The 20813-nt window shown below is 43.7% G+C and overlaps 2 protein-coding genes across 3 annotated transcripts in view; one reads left to right on the forward strand and one right to left on the reverse strand.

The window, feature by feature from the left end:
• Positions 1-5710, reverse strand: part of KDM1A (lysine demethylase 1A) — a 50039-nt gene extending 44329 nt beyond the window's left edge. For both annotated transcript variants that reach the window (XM_080921934.1, XM_080921933.1), the window contains exon 1: positions 5226-5710. In XM_080921934.1, coding sequence (XP_080778060.1) covers positions 5226-5579 — 354 coding nt within the window. In that variant the 5' untranslated portion in view covers positions 5580-5710. The remainder of the gene's footprint in view (positions 1-5225) is intronic.
• A 5207-nt stretch (positions 5711-10917) lies between these two features.
• TEX46 (testis expressed 46) lies at positions 10918-16085 on the forward strand (the record flags this gene model as incomplete). Its single annotated transcript, XM_080921491.1, has 2 exons — positions 10918-11106; positions 15771-16085. The coding sequence occupies 2 exons, from the start codon at positions 10918-10920 to the stop codon at positions 16083-16085; spliced, it is 504 nt and encodes a 167-aa protein (XP_080777617.1).
• Between the last annotated feature and the right edge of the window lie 4728 nt (positions 16086-20813).

A 20813-nucleotide genomic window follows, 5' to 3' on the forward strand; every position in this document is an offset into this window, starting at 1 on the left:
GAGAGGAAAGCTGTAGAATGTAATAATTAAATTCTTTTTTAAAAAGAGTAACTTAATGGGATGCAATGGCAGGAAAGTTAGGTTATGTTAGATTGTAGCTAAGAGTCTGCCCCACTAAAAGGCTGCCAACAACTTTTTACTATAAAAATGTTTCTGCAACTTTATTATTAAACCCCAAGCAGGTCTCCCAAAATCCCACCCCCAATACCACTGGCCTCAGCTTTCTTTTTTAGAAATTCTCTGTGTGGCATATGTGCATAGATGTTAATTAAGTATTCTTGCACATTCTTGGGCCAAAGGAGAAAACTGGGTATGGCATCCTGTTCTATTACTCTCTGCTTTATTCCCTTGAGAAATGGTCTCTTACTGAACCAAAGTAAGCTAGCAACCCAATCAGCTTCTAATAGCTTCCTGTGTCTAATCCTCCCATCCCCATGCACACACAATGCTGGCCTATGGGATTCACATCCATCAGCCTGCCTTTTACTCCTTAAGTGCATGCACACCATTCCACTGAAGTTACAGTCCACATTAGCTCCAAGTCTGGCTATGAGGGTGAAACTTACTACCTCTCTCCTGCTGCTGCATCTTTGTTTTCATTTATTTTTCGTCCAAGTACTTTTGTGAACCATATGCATGCATTGTTCACATAGAACGGAAGAGAGCATGGAGTTGGTGCTCTGAACTGGAGTTAGACAGGTGAGCCACCATTTGGGTACTAGTCCTCTGGGAGAACAGCCAGTTCTATTAACCACTGAGCCCTCTCTCTAGCTCTACATCCTTGCTTCTAATTGTCCCCAAAATAAACACATCTCTTGTTTCTTCGGAAAGGTTAAGAGCTGATCACAGAGTTGGGAAATAGCTCCTGGGAGATAAAAGGACAAACAATAGAGATGGGAATGAACACCAGAATCCCCAGTGCCCACATAAAAGGTGGCCAAGAATGAAGGCCCACGTAATCCCAGTGCTCAAGAGATATAGAAGACCCTTGAAGTAAGCTGACTAGACAAGACATGCAAAATCAAAAATACAAAAAGTTTGGGGTTCAGAAAATAAAGTACAAAGTGATTAAGGAAGACACTCTATCAACCCTGGCTTCCACATGCATGCAAACAGACATACACCCAGCAAACAACAAAAGGGCAAATCAAGATGGAAAAACAGGAATTAAACCAAGAGAATTACAAAGGCACCAATCTTATAGAATTCTCCCAACCAACAGATTCAATATAGTTCCAATAAAATTCCCTGTGCTGAGCTTCAGAAGTCAATAAAACTCAAACTGAATTACTCCTGAGGCTTGCTGTCATCAGTGAGCTCCAGGCTCAAAGAAAGACTCTGGATTAAAAAATAATTTAGAGAAACAATTGAGGAAGACAACTGATGTTAACCTCTGCCTTTATGCAAACATATACATATATATACATGTACTGGCACGCACATATGTATACATAGGCACCCTAACAAACCACTCACCAAAACATTCCATTTGTGGGTTTTTTTAAAGTAGCTATATAATTCCTATTAAAAAAAAAAATCAACAGAGTTCACACATCTGGGTTTCAAATCTTATATAAAAACACAGTAACTAGAACAGTGTTAGTGGCATGATAGAAAAACACATAGATGGGACCAGAAAAATATTCCTTACATGCAATCCTGGGAGTAACAGAATAAGCCAAATATATACACTGGACCTGATTAAAGTTTAAAGGTTTTGAAACTAGAATAAAAAATCTTACTTTAGAACAATCTTTTAAACCAATTTTTAAAAAAAGGAGTCAAGAATGTGACTAGGTAGGGCTGAGGATACAGCTCAGCTAGTACAGTGCCTGCCCACCATAGGATGCCCTGGATTTGATCCCTAGAGCTGGATAAGAATGGGTATAAATGACACACACCAGTAATCCCAGTGCTGCAATTAAGAAGTGGATGCAAAGCTGAACGTGACCTTTAGTCCCAGCACTCAGGCAAAAGCAGATGGATCTCTGTTGAGTTTGAGACTAGCCTAGTCTACAAATCCGAGTTCTACGACAGCCAGGGCTGTTCCACAGAGAAACCCAAACCCTATGTCAAAAAAAACAAAAGGTGGATGTCAGTGATGAGAAACTTAAGGTCATCCTCAAGTACATAGTGAGTTTAAGACCAGCTTGGGTTGTCCTTAAAAACAAAAACAAAAACAAAAAAACAAAAAAACTACAAACTTTTAAAATAGCTATCTTACATACAAATATAAGAAAAACAAAAACCACGTTCAACATCATTAGCCATCAAGAAAATGAAAATCAAACTACAATGAAATAGCATTTCACCTTTACAAAGACAGCTATAAAAAGACAGACAATGCTCAGTACAGACAAAGATATGGAGAAATAGAACCCACACACACTGCTAATGTAAAGGTATAATTGTAGCTGCTACTTTAGAAAAACATTAGGTAGCAATTCCTCACAAAAGAAAAGCAGAATTCACATGTGACTCACTGATTACAATCCAGGTATTATGTAAACTGTATTTCTTCAGATGTAACTGTGTCTCACCCTCATGCTGAACTCTGGATGGCTGATTCAACCCAGTTGTTCTGGTCCAAACTCCTCTCCAAGCTGGCTGATTCAAACTGGCTTCTCGACTTCTCACTAACTTGCTCTGCTTAGCCTCAAACTAACTCTGGCAATCTGTTCTAATCTTCTGGCTCCTTCTTATGCTCTGGTTTGTCTGTCTTCACTGGCAACACCTCTCTCTCTCCTGCTCTTCAGTTGCCACTCTCTTCTGTGCTGTTCTGGTGAGAGTTGGGCGTATCCAATCCAACTCATTCTGTTCAGTCTTTCTAATTCATCACTTTGTCTGCCCCTCAATTAGATGTCATTTTCAAATATGGCTGCTTCCTGCTACAAACTGACTTCACCTATGTTTTTTGGGATTCAAGGTGTATACTAAGCCACTGTTGTATTTCAGCCAGAGGGATTAAAGGTATGTCTTTCCAGCTAGATCACACAGACCTAGGTCTTTGGATGTGATCCCTTGCCAGAGCAGCCATGTCGCTGGATTAAAATTCCTTTAAAGTATTGCAAGAGGCTTGAAAACATGCTTGCATGCTGTACATTACTGTTCATAGCTACATAACATATACGTATACATAACAGCAAAAAAGTGACATTCCACCAAAAAAAAGTCCATCAAATGAATAAATGATAACAACTCCATACTAAAGGCAAAATCAAAGGGCCACATATACTGAGAATGCATACAGAATGTTCAGAATAGATAATTCCATATAGTTAGACAGTAGACCAGGGATTGCCAGGGGATAAAGGTAGGAAGATGAGAAAAGAAAACTAGGATACATGTGTCTCTGGACAACAATGAAATATTCTAAACTGACTGTGGTGCTGTTTTTAATCTTATGAATACATAATTTAAAAGCAACACTGCATATTATGTCAAATCTGTTTTGTTTTAAATTTTTATTTATTCACTCATTTATTGTGTATACAGTGTTCTGCCTGTATGAATGCTTGCATGCCAGAGGAGGTCACCAGATCTCATTATAGATGGGTCTGTGAAACTTTGTGGTTGCTGGGAATTGAACTCATGTCCAGACGTCAAATCTGTTTTAAATTATCTGTTTCTGGCCATGACTTGATGGAATCCTACTGGACTCTGCCTTCTTTCATTCATGTTAACCTCTGTGCTTTTCTAATGCCTTAAAAGAAAAAAAAAAAAAAAAAAAAAAAAAAGACTCGAGAGAGGTTAAGAGCACTGACTACTCTTCCAGAGGCCTGGAGTTCAATTCCCTGCAACCTCATGGTGGCCCACAACCAACTGAAAGGGGATCCAACGCCCTCTTCTGGTGCGCAGGAAGACAGCAACATTGTACTCATACATAGAATAAATAAATCTTAAAAGAAAAATAATAACGCAGACAGATCAAAATGTATTCAAATTATCTTGGGGGTAGGGTGTCACTGTGTGTCTTTTGTCTTCCCACATGCATGTCTTTCCTCAGAAGTTTAAAAGAAGACTCAATTTTTTGTGTCTTTTTTTCTTCAATTTGTGGCCTGTCTAAGCCACAAGATAAAGTCTGGGCCAATTTGGGCAACTCAGTTTCAAAATAAAAAAAAGGACTGGGGATACAGTACAGTGGCAGAGAACCTGCCTAGCACATAAAAGGTTCAACTCTCCAACACAGCAGGAGAGAACAATGTTTAAGGAGTTACCTAAGTCACAACTTAACACTCCGCTTGTTCTCAATCCTGTTGGCAAGACCTGTGCCATCCAGTCACACCCTTAAACTACTTCTTATATTCATTACATACCCATATGTATTTCCAATTTCCCAATCAGATTAGAATCTCTGGGAAAAACCAATGCTGTGCAGTAAAGTCACACTAGTGCTTGGCTATGTTGCTGTCCCATTGTTTTGTTTTTGTCCCATTTTAAAATGTTTTGTTTCAGTAATGAATGATACCTTGTCAAAACAACTAACTTTAAAACTGTAAACCTCATTTTATTCATTCTTAAAGGGAAGCTAACAATACCAGTCCAGTGGTGTTTGGGAAAACGGAAAAGAACTGGCCCAGTGCCAAATGCACCATCTGGTACACTGAGGTGTGAGACAGAGGTTATCTGTGTATAGTGTTGGATTTGATGCCAAATCTTTATCGTTACATTCGCACCGTGACTAACTGGTATTCTCCATCCGCTTCCACATTTGTTAAAGTCTACCCGGGGCCGAAGACAGCGCGGGCCGTCAGGCCCGACAACATCAGTTCGAGTCCTTAGCATGAAGGAAAGACAGGACCGACTCGGGCGAGCTGTCCTATGACTTCAATTCGCACACACACGACAAATGTTAAAAAAAAAAAAAAAAAAAAAAAAAAAAAAGGAAAAGAAAGGAAGAGTCTACGTATACCTGGCGTACAGCAAGACCTTTAAAAAAAAAAAAAAAACCAAAAGATACGTCTCTTCCTTTTCATGCGACTTGTCTCTAGATCATCACATCCATCTCCCCCGGACACCCAACCCAGAAGCCACTCGACGTCTGCACACACCAGCCACACAGGTAGACAAACGCGTCGGGAAGCCATCTTTCCCAGTCGGAAGATCACGGTCACACCCTCCTGTGACCGATACCCTGGGTCCCTGCACAAAGGCCGGGCCTCCCCTACCCCGCCCCCACTCCCATCCCGATCCCCGGGACCAGCGCCTGGGCTCCGGCCTCTCACCTTCGCCCGCTTGCGCCGGCTGGTCCGTCGGCCCTCGGGGGTCTCGGCTATTCCGGTCTCCATGGGCGTAGCGGAGCCGGGCCCGGCTGTGGGTCCCGCCTGAGGCCCAGCAGACCCAGGCGGCTCGGCCAAGCCCCCGGGCGGCGAGGCCCGTGGAGGCTCCTTCTTTCGGGGAGTGCGCTCGCCCGCCGCCCCCGTAGCGATGTCAGTGGGGCCCGCCAGGCCCGCGGGCGGCGCGGCCACCTCAGAGCCGTTCTCGGCGCCGCCCGCCCCCCCGGGCCCGGCCTCCGTCCCAGCCGCCGCCGCCGCCGCAGCCGCCGCCGCCGCCGCCGCCGCCTTCTTCCCAGACAACATCTCGGGCCGCCTGGCCGCCGCGGGCCGCAGGGGCCGCTCGGTCTGCCGATCCGTGGGTCCGCCGCCGCTGCCGCTACCGCTGCCGCCGCCTTTCGCCTCTCCGCTCCGCACCTCACACGGTCCGCGAGAAGCCCAACACCTCCGCGTGCGCACGCGCCCTGCGCGCTCCCGCCGCGTCGGGACAAAAAGGAGCAGCTTGTCCCCGGCTCCAGACCATAGAGCGGCGTCCCGGAGGCTAGAGCGGAGCCACAGCTCCGAGCGCCAGGCTGACCTCTAGCGCCCCCTACGATTGGGAGTCCGCCCCAGCACATCCGCTTGTCTGGGAATTCTGAGCCCGACTGCGCCTCCCAGGATCATTTCCAACAAGGACTCTCTAGATTCGCTCCTGCATACACTAATTCACTTCAACTAATACCATTAATCCTCACTGCAGGACAAGGGTTGAATTATGGTGTTCCAGCTCTCAGAGAGCTTACCACCTAACTGAGACAGAGGAACACTCTGAAGTACAACTTAATGATCAGTTAGTTAATTATCCAGTACTATGTAACTCAACCTTTAGAACACTTGCTCAGAATGTCTATGGCCCCGAGTTATCCCCAGAGCTGAGTTAGGGAAACTAATTTCATAATGGCCCTGCTTGGACTGTGGGAAAATAAAGCGTGCTCGAATTTCCACGGTAATAGAGAGAAATGAGAAAATTCTGGTTTGAGTCAAAGTGAGCATGCTCTTTTTTTTTTTTTTTTTTTAAGTATAGAACAGAGTTTATTCGGGATATAGAGGAGTTGAGCGGGTAATTGATGCAGAGAGAGGCAGAGAGAGGGAGATGGGGGAGGAAGGGAGGGAGGGAGGGAAGGAGAGAGAGAGAGAGAGAGAGAGAGAGAGACCCCGGCCTTGAGCACGGGAGAGATAGAGGGGGAAAGGGAATGGGGAGAGAGTGGGAACAAGAAGGGAAGAGCAAGAGATGTGGACATGCTCTTAACGCCAAGCCTTGTTTTCTTTCTTGGGGCTGCAGACCGTCTACATTCATGCTCCCCACCACGCCTCCTCCATGCCCCGCTTCTCCGGGCACATAACGCTTCTTCACCTTAGGTCAGTTCTTTCTCATGTTGTAGAATGTGGGTGTTTTATTCATGAGATGTTGAGATGTATAGGATGTTTGGAGGGCTTGTGGTGGGAGCACCCCACCATACCCAGCTTTTTACAAACTCATGTCCTTGTGCTTGCATGGTGAGTACTTTACAAACAGAACCATCTCCCCAGCTCTTGATAGACTTCTTAATGTTGGCTAACAGATCTTACTTTGTAGAGTTAGATATTAGCTTACTAAGTATTCTGGATACTTTAATGTCAATTTGACATTCGCTAAAGTCGCCTGAAAGGAAGGGACCTCAATTAAGAAAATGCTTTTACAGATGGACATCTGAATTTGAGGCCAGCCTGGTCTACAGCGTGTTCCAGAATAGCTAAGACTACACAGACAAATCCTGTCTTGTGATCCCAGCACTGGGGAGGTGGAGACAGGAGAAACCTGGGGGTTTGTTGATCAGACATTCAAACCAAATTGGTGAGCCCCAAGTCCCAGTGAGAGACTCTGTCTCAAAACAAACAAACAAACAAACAAACAAACAAAAACCAAAATTAGGTGGATGGCTTTTGAGGAATGATAGACCAAGTTGTTCTCTGGTCTTCCCATATATATACATATGACTAAAGTACAGAAATAAGCAGAAAGTCCCACTCAGTGGGCAAAGGGACTTGCTGACAAGCCTGGTAACCTGGGTTGGACTCCTAAGACCTTTATGGTAGAATGTTCTCATGTATTCATACATACACAAATGATAAATAAGAAAGTATATTTTGGATTTTTTGTTGTTGTTTTATTTGTTTTTTGAGACAGGGTTTCTTTGTATAGCCCTGATTCCTGTATTCAGCCTCTGTAGACCAGGCTGGCCTCAAACTCAGAGATTCACCTGCCTCTGCCCCGAGTGCTGGGTTTAAAGGCATAAGCTGTATTGGTAAATATTAGAAAAATGGAACATTAACCCTGCTATTTCTGGTACTGTAAAGCCACGGGATGTCTGCAGGGTATTTTCTTATTTTATTTCTTTCTATTTGTGGATACACTGTCGCTGTCTTCAGATACACCAGAAGAGGGCACCAGATCTCATTACAAAGGGTTGTGAGCCACTAGTGGTTGCTAGTAATTGAACTCAGGACCTCCGGAAGAGGAGTCAGTCAGTGCTCTTAACCACTGAGCCATCTCCCCAGTCCTGTCTGTGGGGTGTTTTCATCTCAGTTATCTGGATTCGGCAGACTCTCTGGCTTAGAGCTCTCAAAACATCTCCACCCGACTTGTTAAGTTCCTAATTTTCATCCTGTCTGCTGCCAGCTACTCTCTGGGTCCCAGCAGCGGCTGCCCTCTCCCAGATGGCTCTCTGCTGTGAACTCTGACTTCACTCTCAGCAACCCCATAAAATCAAAACTCTTGAGGCCTGTAATTCAGCAATCAAATTTATATTAGTAAATTCTCACCCCCACAAAATGTCCACACAATAAACTCAGAACCAATTGATATTGATACAAACTGCCCACCTAAATGAGACAAATTGTCCTATAATAATCCATCTCTTATAAGATATTCATAACTACCTGTGGCTATTTAAAGCCACACAGGGGTAGATCATTCTCTTCTGTCTTCATCTTGCCTTTTTCTTCTCTCCTCTCTGCCTTTCCAAAGCTCTGTCTCTGCCTATCTTTTTCACTGCCCAATCACAGGCCTTGCCTTATCTTGTGCCTGCTCACACCTGCATATCAACCACAATTCACCCTTTCTATCTAACTTTAATAGAACTTTTCTCACAAATGTAAGCTGAGCACAGCTATTACATTTTGTATGTAATACAGCTAACACCCAGTCCATCGTTTCTGTCAATTAAATAGAACATTTTTTTTTATCTAGTCCAACTCAAGAAAGACTTAAAATCTATACGTTATGTCTTGGCTAGCTTGTATACTATCTGATAATTATCTAATTAAATTATGTTCTCTCAAAGTTATACAGCCTGGGTAGGCAATGGACTATAATTAGTCTTCAACCCCATCAGAAATCTGAGAATGCTCAATACTACCTGCAAATATAGGAAGCCTAACATGGCTTCCAGAACTGAGACAGGTTGTAGAGACAACTGCCTACCTCTATAGTCCTCTGTTAGCAACACATTGGAGCATCAGTCTTCAGCCTTCTAGCCCAGGAATCTGACAGACCTTAGTGAACCAGGAATTATTTATTAAAAACCAGCTTATTGGGCTGGATAAATGGCTCAGTAGTTAGGATCATTGACCACTCTTCCAGAGGTCCTGAGTTCAAATCCCAGCGACCACATGGCGGCTCACAACCATCTGTAATAAGATCTAATGCCCTCTTCTGGTGCCTCTGAAAAACAGTTACAGTGTACTTAAATATAATAAATAACACAATTGTATTTGTATACATTTATGCAAAAATGTTTAATTTTTTCTTTTATTTTTATTTTTTAAAATAAAGTTTAAAAATAAATAAATATAAGAAATATAAGAAATAATCTTAAAAAAAAAAGAACTAGCTTATTCTATCTCAGCAGAACTAAGTTGTCCCAACCTGTAAATTGTGTTGTCTCAAGAACAGTGCAGGTCTATAGGAGAAATAGGCAATTTTTGCCCAGTGGCTACCCAGCTACAATGTATTACCTCACCTGGAGGTAGAGATGCTCAATTTCTTTTCTTTTTTTTTAATTACTTTTCTTTTTTAAAAAAGATTTATTTATTGTTTATAAGTACACTGTAGTTGTCTTCAGACACACCAGAAGAGGGCATCAGATCTTATTACAGATGGTTGTGAGCCACCACGTGGTTGCTGGGATTTGAACTCAGGACCTCTGGAAGAACAGTCAGTGCTTTTAACCGCTGAGCCACTCCTCCAGCCCGAGATGCTCAATTTCTTCTTTGAATCCACAAAAGGGGATCTGTCAAGAGCAGATATGTCTCAACAAATAATAAGTAACATTAAATATCACATTTTGTAGATTTCTGAGGTTTGGAAAGCCACCCATCTATGTAAAGTAATCTGGACTGTTGTCCATTAACTACTCTGAATAAATTATCTTGAAAACACCCTAACAGTAAACTCTATTTAGCAATAGCTATGCTCAGCTTACATTTGTGAGAAAAGTTCTTCTATTAAAATTAGATAGAAAGGGTGAATTGTGGTTGATATGCAAGTGTGAGCAGGCACAAGATAAGGCAAGGCCTGTGATTGGGCAGTGAAAAAGATAGGCAGGGACAGAGCTTTGGAAAGGCAGAGAGGAGAGAAGAGCCAAGATGAAGACAGAAGAGAATGATCTACCTCTGTGTGGCTTTAAATAGCCACAGGTAGCTATGAATATCTTATAAGAGATGGATTATTATAGGACAATTTGTCTCATCTAGGTGGGCAGTTTGTATCAATATCAATTGGCTCTGAGTTTATTGTGTGGACATTTTGTGAGGTGAGAATTTACTGATATAAATCTGATTGATAAATTATAAGGTTTTAGAGTTTTGATTTTTGTCAGGCTAGTGGGAATTGTGACAATAACCACAGAGGGTGGTTGCTGGGAATGTGAGCAGAGTTCACAGCAGAGAGACCGCCAGAGCAGAGAACCAAGAGGGCTGCTGCTGCCAGCAACAGAGAGTTACAGGAGGGCAGCAGCCCCTGGGACCACAGAGAAGCCAGTGACAAACTGGGAATGGAAATCGTAAGCTTAGGAAGTTGGGTGGGGACATTTTTTGCTGTTTGAGATGAAAATGCCCTGCAGATGCCATGTGGCCCTACAATGCCGGTGATAGCGAGGGTCCATGTTTCCTTTATTTATTTATTTTTAATTTAATATTTACCGATATACACCACCACCTGACTAAATGAGTATAGTTTTCAAAGTAAATCAAGTATGCAGCCTCTGCAGACTTACTGACAGCAGCCTGGTGTGACTATGAAAGGACACAGTGATCTGCCTTATCTCTCCATGTTACAGTTTTCTTTGCTCTCTCCCCCATTATGAGAGCCAGTGGCATACAACATTGACTGCTGAGGACCTGCATCATTTGGCTGCCTTGAAGATGTCAGGAGATGATGCTTGAAAAGCTGCCTGCCAGAAAGCCTGACACACAGTGGGCCCTTAAGACATAGGAGAAGTTATTGTTATGCGATAGCAGGGTGGGGGTGGGGAGCTGGCTATGAATCTGAGGAGTGAGTAGCAGTACCTCCTGTTATGGAGGGGACTGAGGCAGGGGCCTGGGGCCTGGCCCCCTCTGTGCCATAATGTTGGGGGAACTAATCTTTCTTCTGAGGAGTTTCCATGGATTCCTAGCTTCTTCTGGCACCATAGGAGCGATCTTGGCTTGGTTGATAAGCTTTAAGCCCATCTTGTTTGCGTTCCTCCTCTTTCTTCTGTTGCTCAGCAACTGGCTGGTCAAACAGGAACACAACTGGCCTCTCTACCCACTCCAGGTGAGCAAGCTGAGCTCTAAGGGTTATGGGACTCTCAAGGCTGCAGTTACAAGGTGGCACAGAGAAGGTTAATGGGGCCTTAGGACAAAAGGTCAGGTGGAAGAATTTTAAGACTCTGAACTAAGTCCTTTCTCTGTGATCTTCTCTTGGGTGGTGGTAGAAAAATCCCTTCAGTAACACTTCTGCTGACTAAGGTGTGAAATAGGAACTATACTAGATTCACCCACACCATGTTCCATCCTGTTTTGGCAACATTATCAACTATTTCAAATGAAAAGAACTTTACGTTGATATACATGGACACACACACACATATGAAATAGAATAATGTAGACATCAGAAATGGAGAGATTGTGTCAGCCAGTTTCTCTTACTATAACCTCTATATATGTGTATGTATATGTGTGTGTGAACATGTGTGTGTGTGTATGTATGGATAAAAGGGTTTTTTTATTTAAACAACTTTATTTAAAAAAAACAGATAAGTGTACAGATTTTTAAAGCATTTTGCATAAAACTATATGAATATATTTTGTCAGTACTTGATTTTTTTTTTTTTAGTTTTTTGTTTAGTTTTGTTTTTGTTGTTTGTTTTTTGGATCATGGTCTCAGATGTTCTGACTCTTGACTGGGTGGACCTGAAGTAGAAATTTCTACTTCATAGACCTATGGTGTCTAACAGTCTGGCAAGTGGGTTGTTGCGTAGAGAGGGCCAAACTGAGCACATATGGCCAGGAAGTGAAAAGGAGCTGTGGAAAACAAACCAAAACAAGGTTCTGTGACCCCTTTTGAAGGCATGCCAGCAAAATCCCATCTCTACCACTTCTGAAATGCATCAGGAATTGAGTCTTTAATTTAATTTATGTGCTTTTGGGAGACTTCAGGATCTTCACTACAGCAGATATCTTAGGAAGTACTGGAAAATAAGGACATCTCTGGATGGGATGGTTCTTGGCCATGTGTGCATAAGTGTATGTGTCCATGATTTTGTGTGTGTGTGTGTGTGTGTGTGTGTGTGTGTGTGTGTGTGTGTATAAGAGGGGAAGGGGCATTGATAAGCAGCTTCTCTGACTTCTACATAGAAAATGCTAGTATCATTTTCTACCCCATTTGCCACAACCTAGAATACTTCCAGATGTTGCCAGATGTTACCTGGAGAGAGCAAAATTGCTTCCTATTTAAAACAAGCAAATCAAAAAAATTGGAGAGATGGTCCACCTTTAAGAGCATTGGTTGTTCTTGCAGAAGATCTAGATTCGGTTCCCAGCACCCACACAGTGGATCACAACTGTCTGTAAGGAAATTGAATGACCTCTTCCAGCCTCTGCCTGCCCAGCATCCACATACTGCACAGACATACATGCAGGCAAAACCACCGATACACACAAAATAAAGTTAATTTGGGACTGGAGGGATAGCTCAGTAATTAAGAGCACTTGCTCTTGCAGAGGACCTGAGTTCAATTCCCAGCACCCACATAGTAGCTCACAGTTGCTTGTAACTCTGGTTGCAAGGGTCTAATGCCCTCTTCTGATTTCCACAGACACCCATATGGTAGCTCAGCCATCTGTCATTCCAGTTCCAGGGGATCCAATGCTCTCTCCTATTCTCCCTTGGCACTGCATACACAGGCACACATACATACAGGGAAGAACGCTCAGAACCATAAAGTAAATAAGTCTAAATCTCAAAATAGAAATACTTTTTTAAAAAAAATTCAAAAAGGCATCTAAAAGCTAGGGATATGCCCCAGTAGGCAAAGCACTTGCTGGGCAAATGTGGGGGCTGAAATTGGATATCTAGTCCCCCATTACGAGCAGGGTTGGCCTAGTGGTTCACCTGTAGGAGGTAGAGACAGCGTCGGAAGGATAGCTGGCTAGCCAGGCTAGTCAAAGTGGAGAGCTCTGGGTTCAGGGAGAACCCTAGCCTGGAGCCTTTCTGCACCTGAATACACACACATTCTAGCAGGAAAACACACACACACATACTATACACACATACATTTGCAAAGAAGAAAAAAATCATCAACACACTAAATGCCTAAGTCAGAATTATGCCAGAATGATATTTGGGGGAAGAGAGCCCCTCAGGGAGGAGAGATGTTCACAGAAACTTCAATTACATTCCTAAAATTTCCTTCCTCCCTCTCCCCTACCCTTCCCCTCTCTCCCCTCCTTCTCATCTCCCTCCCTCTCTACCACTAAGCTGCATCCCCAGCCCCCCCCCCTTTAAACTTTGCTAACTTGATATGAGAAACACGGGAATTTGGTATGGCACTTACCACTTTTTTCCCCCATAACTTACTTGGTTTACTGAGAGAAGGTCTCATATAGTCCAAGCTGGCCTCCAAATCACTGTGTACTCAAGCATGCTTCCATTTCCTGAGTTCTGGGATTGCAGGTGTGTGTCTACAACTAAGTTTATACACTGCTGGAGTTCAAACCCAGGACTTCTTTCATACTCTCTTAGTCAGGGTCTTACTGTTGTGAACAGACACCATGACCAACGCAAGTTTTATAAAGGACAACGTTTAATTGGGGCTGGCTTACAGGTTCAGAGGTTCAGTCCATTACCATCAAGGAAGAGCATGGCAGTGTCCAGGCAGACATGGCGCAGGAGGAGCTGAATTCTACGTCTTCATCTGAAGGAAGTCAGGAACAGACTGGGCATCCTCAGGCAGCTAGGAGGAGGGTAGTGACACACACTCCCTGGACCAAGCATATGCAAACACATGCCAAGAAAATGGTCCATCAACTGAGCTAGATCCCAGCCTGAAATGATTTATTAAGACAACCAGTTTGGGCTGGTGAGATGGCTCAGTGGGTAAAGGCACTTGCCACCAAGGCTAATGACATAAGTTAGAACTGACTTAAACAGACATATATTAGATAGATGATAGATAGACAGACAGATGTAGACAGACAGATGATAGATAGACAGACAGATGATAGATAGATATATAGATAGATGATAGATAGATAGACAGATGATAGATAGATGATAGATAGATAGATAGATAGATGATAGATAGATAGATAGATATGAAAGTGTGTAGTTTTGAAAGACCAGTGGGTTGTAGCTGAATTCAAAGGGAAGAAAGTTACGATAAATGGAGGGGGCGCACATGAGGAATTGTGAGGATCAAATTCTGAGTCTGTCTAGAGAGCACTTATGTGCAGCAGTTTGAGGTTTTACTAATCCTGACACAATGCTCAGAGAGAATATTGAGAAAAAATGAAGATTTTGGAGAATACACACACACACACACACACACACACACACACACAATGTGCCAAAGACCTTCAGTTAATTTATTTTTGAAACGTGTGAGGGTACTTTGTACCACAGCGGATGTTAAGTGGATGCAATTATCGGTTCTCTCCTTCCACCATGTGGGTCCTGGGGATGAGACTCATGTCTGATTTGGTGGCAAAAACCTTTACCCACTAAATCATCTTGTCAACCGACAGGGCTGTATGCCTGCTACAGACAACAGATTACTCCTATGAAACAAAGACAACAGTGGGTCTTAGAAGTTTGGGGGATGGGGTATCAGCTAAGGGGTGGTGAGAGAGTGACTGTCCCTCACCGGATCCCAATTCTTCCAACCATGAATTATGCCAAAAATGCTCTCACCTTGCCAGAGGACCTGAGAATTGATTGAAAAAAAAAAAAAAATGGCCAGGAGAGCTGGGACTGTAGCTCAGCTGGTAGAGCCTAGCATGCACAAGCCCTGGGAATCTGATTCCCAACACTGGGTAAACTAGATGTAGTACACATGTGTAATTCCAGCACTGGAGAAGTAGAGGCAGGAGGATCAGGAATGTAAGGCCATCTTAGCTACATAGTGAGTCCCTGTCTTAGTCAGAGTTTCTATTCCTGCACAAAACATCATGACCAAGAAGCAAGTCAGTGAGGAAAGGGTTTATTCAGCTTATACTTACTTTTTTATTTTTTTAAAATTATATATATATATATATGTGTGTGTGTGTGTGTATACATATACATACACACACACACACACACACACACACACACACACATATATATATATATATATATATATATATATATATATATATATATATATACTGTAGTTGTCTTCAGACACACCAGAAGAGGGCATCAGATCTCATTATAGATGATTGTGAGCCACCATGTGGTTGCTGGGAATTGAACTCAGGACCTTTGGAAGAGCAGTCAGTGCTCTTAACCACTGAACCATCTCTCCAGCCCCAGCTTACACTTCCATATTGCTGTTCATCACCAAAGGAAGTCAGGACTGGAACCCAAGAAGGTCAGGAAGCAGGAGCTGATGCAGAGGCCATGGAGGGATGTTGCTTCCCCTGGCTTGCTCAGCCTGCTTTCTTATAGAACCCAGGTCTACCAGCCCAGGGATGGCACCACCCACAGTGGTCTGGGTCCTCCCCCCTTGATCACTAGTTGAGAAAATGCCTTACAGCTGGATCACATGGAGACATTTTCTCAACTGAGGCTCCTTTCTCTGTGATAGCTCCAGCTTGTGTTGAGTTGACACAAAACCAGCCAGTACACTGTCTCAATAATTTTTTTAAATTAAAAATGTACCTGGCCTGGGGCAGTTGTTCTGTGTTGGAAGGAATTATCATAATGAATTGACTTTTCTCTTCTAATGGGGATCCTAGGAGGAGGCAGAACCAGCACAGGCCCCAGAAGTCCATGCTAACAACACTGTCACCATCATGAACAAGGAAGAGTTGGAGAAAATGAATGCTTGTTCCGCCCTCCAGAAAAAGATCCTTGAGCGGCTGCTGTTTAGTGAGATGAAGCTGAAATCCTTGGAAAACCAAATGTGCATCATATGGAATAAAATAAATCGCCGCCGGTGGAACAGCAGGCAGCGGAACTTCTCCAGGAGGAGGCATAGGTCAAGAAGGAACAACTCCACGTTTTCCATCGTATCTAATTGTACTACCATTACCCCCACTGAATGTGACTGAGATGGGCTAGCCTCTGCTGATGTGATCTTGACCCAGTGTATGAGTTTGGTTTTGTTGTTGCTGCTGTAACAAAACACCTGAGCCCAGTCACTTTATAAAGAAAAGGAGCTTTGTTTAGGTCACAGTGCTATAGGTCTAAGAACATGCGGAGCTAGCAGTGTTTTTCTGTGAGGACTTCAAAGAGGATCGTGCTATATTATGAGTGTGGTATGTGTGAGTGTGTGTGTGTGTGTGTGTATGTGAGAGAGAGAGAGAGAGAGAGAGAGAGAGAGACAGACAGACAGACAGACAGACAGACAGACAGACATATCACTTGGTGGAAAGGGAAGTAAAAGAGAGCTAGAAAAGCTAGTGCTTCTTTGTAACAACCTCTCCTGCTTTAGAGATGTACCTCAGAGGTTGTATTAGTCAGAGTTTTACTGCTATGAATAGACACCATGACCAAGGCAAGTCTTATAAATAACATTTAACTGGGGCAGGCTTACAGGTTCAGAGGTTCAATCCATTATCATCAAAGCATGGCAGCATCCAGGCACACATGGTTCAAGAGAAGCTAAGAGTTCTACATCTTCATCCAAAGGAATCCAGAAACAGACTAAGCATCCTCAGGCAGCTAGAAAGAGGGTCTCAAAGCCCACCCCCCACAATGACACACTTCCTCCAACTAGGCCATACTATCTAATAGTGCCACTCCCTGGACCAAGCATATACAACCATCACAGGTGTAGAACACTTGCCAAGGATGCACAAGGTCTTGAGTTCAATCTCCAATACTTCAAAAAATGAAGAAATCAAAACAACATCCTCCAGCTCATCAGGTTAAGGCACTTCTGACCAGGTTCCCCTGACAACCTGAGTTCAATTCCCAGAACCTGTGTGGCTGGGGGAGAGAACTGACTCCTGTAGGTTGTCCTCTAACCTCACTTGTCACAGACATACACATGGATACACACACACACCAATAAATGAAATGAAAACAGCATACACCCTTCTTTTGAAGTAACCAATCCAGTCCCAGGCTGTTGCCATGGTGATAAAAACACCCCCCCCCCCATTAAAAACAACTTGGAGAGGAAAAGCTTTATTTGGTTTACAAGTTCCATCATCAAGGGAAGTCAGAGCAGACATTCTAGGCAAGAATCTGCTCAAGAACTGAAGCAGAGACCCTAGAGGAACACTGTGACTGGCTCATAGTCAGCCATCTTCATTTTTTTCCTTTGAGACAGAGTCTCACTGTACAGACCCAACTGTCCTGAAACTTGATCTGTAGATCAGGTGGGTTCCAAACTCTGCCCTCTGAGTGTTGGGATTAAAGAATGTGCCACCATATCCATCCTTTGGCTACCTTTCTTACGAAGCTCAGGCCCCATGCCCAGCAATGCTGCCACCCAGAGTAACCCATAGTCCTCCTGAGTCAATTAGCAATCAAGGACCAACCTGGTGGAGGCAATTCTTTACCTGTGGTTCTCTCTCTCCAGGTGTGACAGTGACAACCAAGATTAAAAGTATTGCTTTTGCTAATGACCTGTGTCCAGTTCCCAGCACCCATACCAAGCAGGTCATAACTGCCTGCAACTCCCGTTTGGGGGAATCCTTTTCTGGTCTCCCTGGGCACCTGCATATAGTGGGGTGCACATACTCACTCAGGCATACACATACATTTAAAACGGAAAGCTTTAAATTTCATTACAGTTATTTATGTGTGTATTTATGATCTATTGAGGATCAAACCAGGCATGTGCCTGAACCCTTGGACCCATCTTGCTGGCCCTGAATGGAACTTTTTTTTTCCTTTTAAAGGACTTTATTTTAGGAGTACACCATTACCGTCTTCAGACACACCAGAAGGGGGCATCAGATCCCATTCCAGATGGTTGTGAGCCACCATGTGGTTGCTGGGAATTGAACTCAGGACCTCTGGAAGAACAGACAGTGCTTTTAACCACTGAGCCATCTCTCCAGCCCAGGCACTTTTTAACTTTGTGTATGGTGGCTTGTTAGATGGGTTTCTTAACTGGTAGGGGTGGATAGATGCTGTACTCTTGCTCCAATGAGTGCCTAGTTATAGTGACTGGATTAACGACACAGCCCCGAGTGACTGTGACAAGACAGTTTCTTCTCTGAGTGATAGCCATAGCATTCCATGGTGTCTCTGGCTAAGAATCTCAGCTAGAAATCTCATCTCAGTTCATCACACGCCTTCTATTTTGTACCCTATATTCTTCTTAAAAAAAAAAATCAGTGCATCAGCAACTCGGACACACACCTTTAATCCCAGGATTCAGGAGACAAGCAGGCAGATCTCCAAGTTCAAGGTGAGCCTGGTCTACAGAGTGGGTTCCAGGACAGACAACATTACACAGAGAAACCCTGTTTTGAAATGTAACACAAGGGTCTGAAGAGGTGACTCAGCAGCTAAGAGCACTGGCTGCTCTTTCAGAGGACCTGCACAATTTCCCAGCACACACCTGGGAGTTGGCAACTGTCTGTTACTCCTGTTTCAGGGGATATGACACTCTCACACAGACATACATTCAAGTAAAACAACAATGTGTGTGTATAAATATATATAGAAGGTCAGGAGTTCCAGGCTGGCTTAAGCTACATAGTAAGTTTGAAGCTAGCCTGGTCTACATGAGTCTATCTATCTATCTGTCTATCTATATCTATCTATCTATCTATCTATCTATCTATCTATCTATCTATCTATCTATCTATCAAGCTACTTTGTAGATTGATGTCTATATGCTGGTGAGGCCAGGCACAAGATAAGGCAAGGCTTGTGATTGGGCAGTGAAAAAGAAAGGTGGGCTGAGAATTTTAGAGACAGGACAGATTTTTAGAGATAGGAGGAAGGGGAAGAAACCAAGATGGAGGAAGAGAAGAACGACCCAGATCTGTGTGGCTTTAAATAGCCACTGGTAGCCATGAATATTTTATAAGGAATGGATTATTATAGGACAATCTAGGTAGGCAGTTTATGTCAATATTTATTGGCTCTGAGTTTATTGTGTGGATGTTTTGTGGGGTGAGAATTTACTGATATAAATGATAAATTACAAGCCTCTCTCTCTCTCACACACACACACACACAGAGAGAGAGAGAGAGAGAGAGAGAGAGAGAGAGAGAGAGAAGAGAAGAGAAGAGAAGAGAAGAGAAGAGAAGAGAAGAGAAGAGAAGAGAAGAGAAGAGAAGAGAAGAGATAAGCAAATGTTGTAGACTGGTACCAATTCCAAATGAAACTTCTCCCACAGGCACAGTTTGGAAGCTTGGCTGGGGGAGGGGTGTAGCTCAACGGTTGGAAGATGTGCCCGGCACGTGGGAAGCCCAGGGCCCATCCCAGCACTACAGAAAAGAAAAAGGAAAAAAAGACTGGGATGAGAGGGTGAAATCCTCTAAAGGGATGCAAGTAGTTCTATGGGACCTGGTTAGCAGAGAAAGCTTGGAGCGAATGTGTATTGTGTGACAAGGTCACAACCATGTCAAGGACCCCAGTGCCTCAGACCCACAGGAATGTCAAAGCTTCTCCCTGACCCCCCACCGAGCCTCAGGGAGAGGCTCAGAGGGATGCAAAGCCTTCCTCTAGTTGGAGCATCTACATGGACAGCATATGCAAAAGCTAGGGACTGCAGCTTCCTCTTGCTGTTTGCGGAGGCCCATGGAGACCTCCTACTGAGACAAGCTAACTCCTATCTCCCCCCCACCACCACTCTGTAGGTAGTGCTCCTCCCCTCCCCAGGTTCAGGGTTGGTGTTTTGTAGTAGTTGCAAACATCCAATGGCAATGCCCCAGCCCCTTAGCAACAGCAGGGTCAAGGTCCATATAAATAACCTAAGACATCCTACAGAAAATAGATAGACTAACCATCCTGTTAAGTGGTTTTGCACCCCCCCTGAAGGTTTTAAAATATTAACTCGCTGACCCGTATGGAAATTCCCCAAGCATGCTGTAACCACAATAAATACCCTGCACCCCTAGGCTCTCACTGAGCTGCTGCTATGGTGACGGTGAGAGACCTTGCTCGAGAGCTCATAATAAAGACCCTTGTGTGTTTGCTTTGGAATTGGCTTCTTGGTGGTCTTTGGGGTCCCTGCGACTTGGGCATAATAAGTTATTTATCTATTTGCTTGCTTGCTTATTTATCTGTGAGCATGTGTGCATGTGTGTGTTGGTGTGTGAGCATGCATATGTGTGTGTGTGTGTGTGTGTGTGTGTGTTTGGTGTATGCATGAGGAGCACATGCAGATAGATATACTTAATGCATGTGTACCTGTGTGTCAGCCATGTTTCTCAGTACCTATCCATCTCATTCTCTTTAAGGTGGGGTCTCTTACTGACCCCAGAGCTCACTGATCTGTGAGATTCCCTGGCCAGTGAGTCCCCAGGACCCCCAGCCCACCCTCCAGTGTGGGATTATAAACCTGCGCTGTCATAACCAGTATTTATCTTTCCTTCTTCTAGCCCGTGGGCTGCAGAACCAAACTCAAGTGCTTATGCTAACCCACCAGCCCTTTAGCCACCAGGCCGTCTCATCTCCTTCTTGAGACAGTCTCACCAAGTTGCCCAGGCTGACCTGGAATTTGTTTGATAACCTTTGACCTTTGGTGGGTATAAGCTTTCAGTCCTCCTGTCTCGGCCTCCGAAGTAGCTGGGTTACAAGCCTGGCTTGTAAGCCTGGCTCAGTTCCATTTGTGTCACCTGTTTTCAGTTGCATTTAAAAAGAGAAT

Source organism: Micromys minutus, assembly GCF_963924665.1.
Source record: "Micromys minutus genome assembly, chromosome: 9".
Lineage (NCBI taxonomy): Eukaryota > Metazoa > Chordata > Mammalia > Rodentia > Muridae > Micromys > Micromys minutus.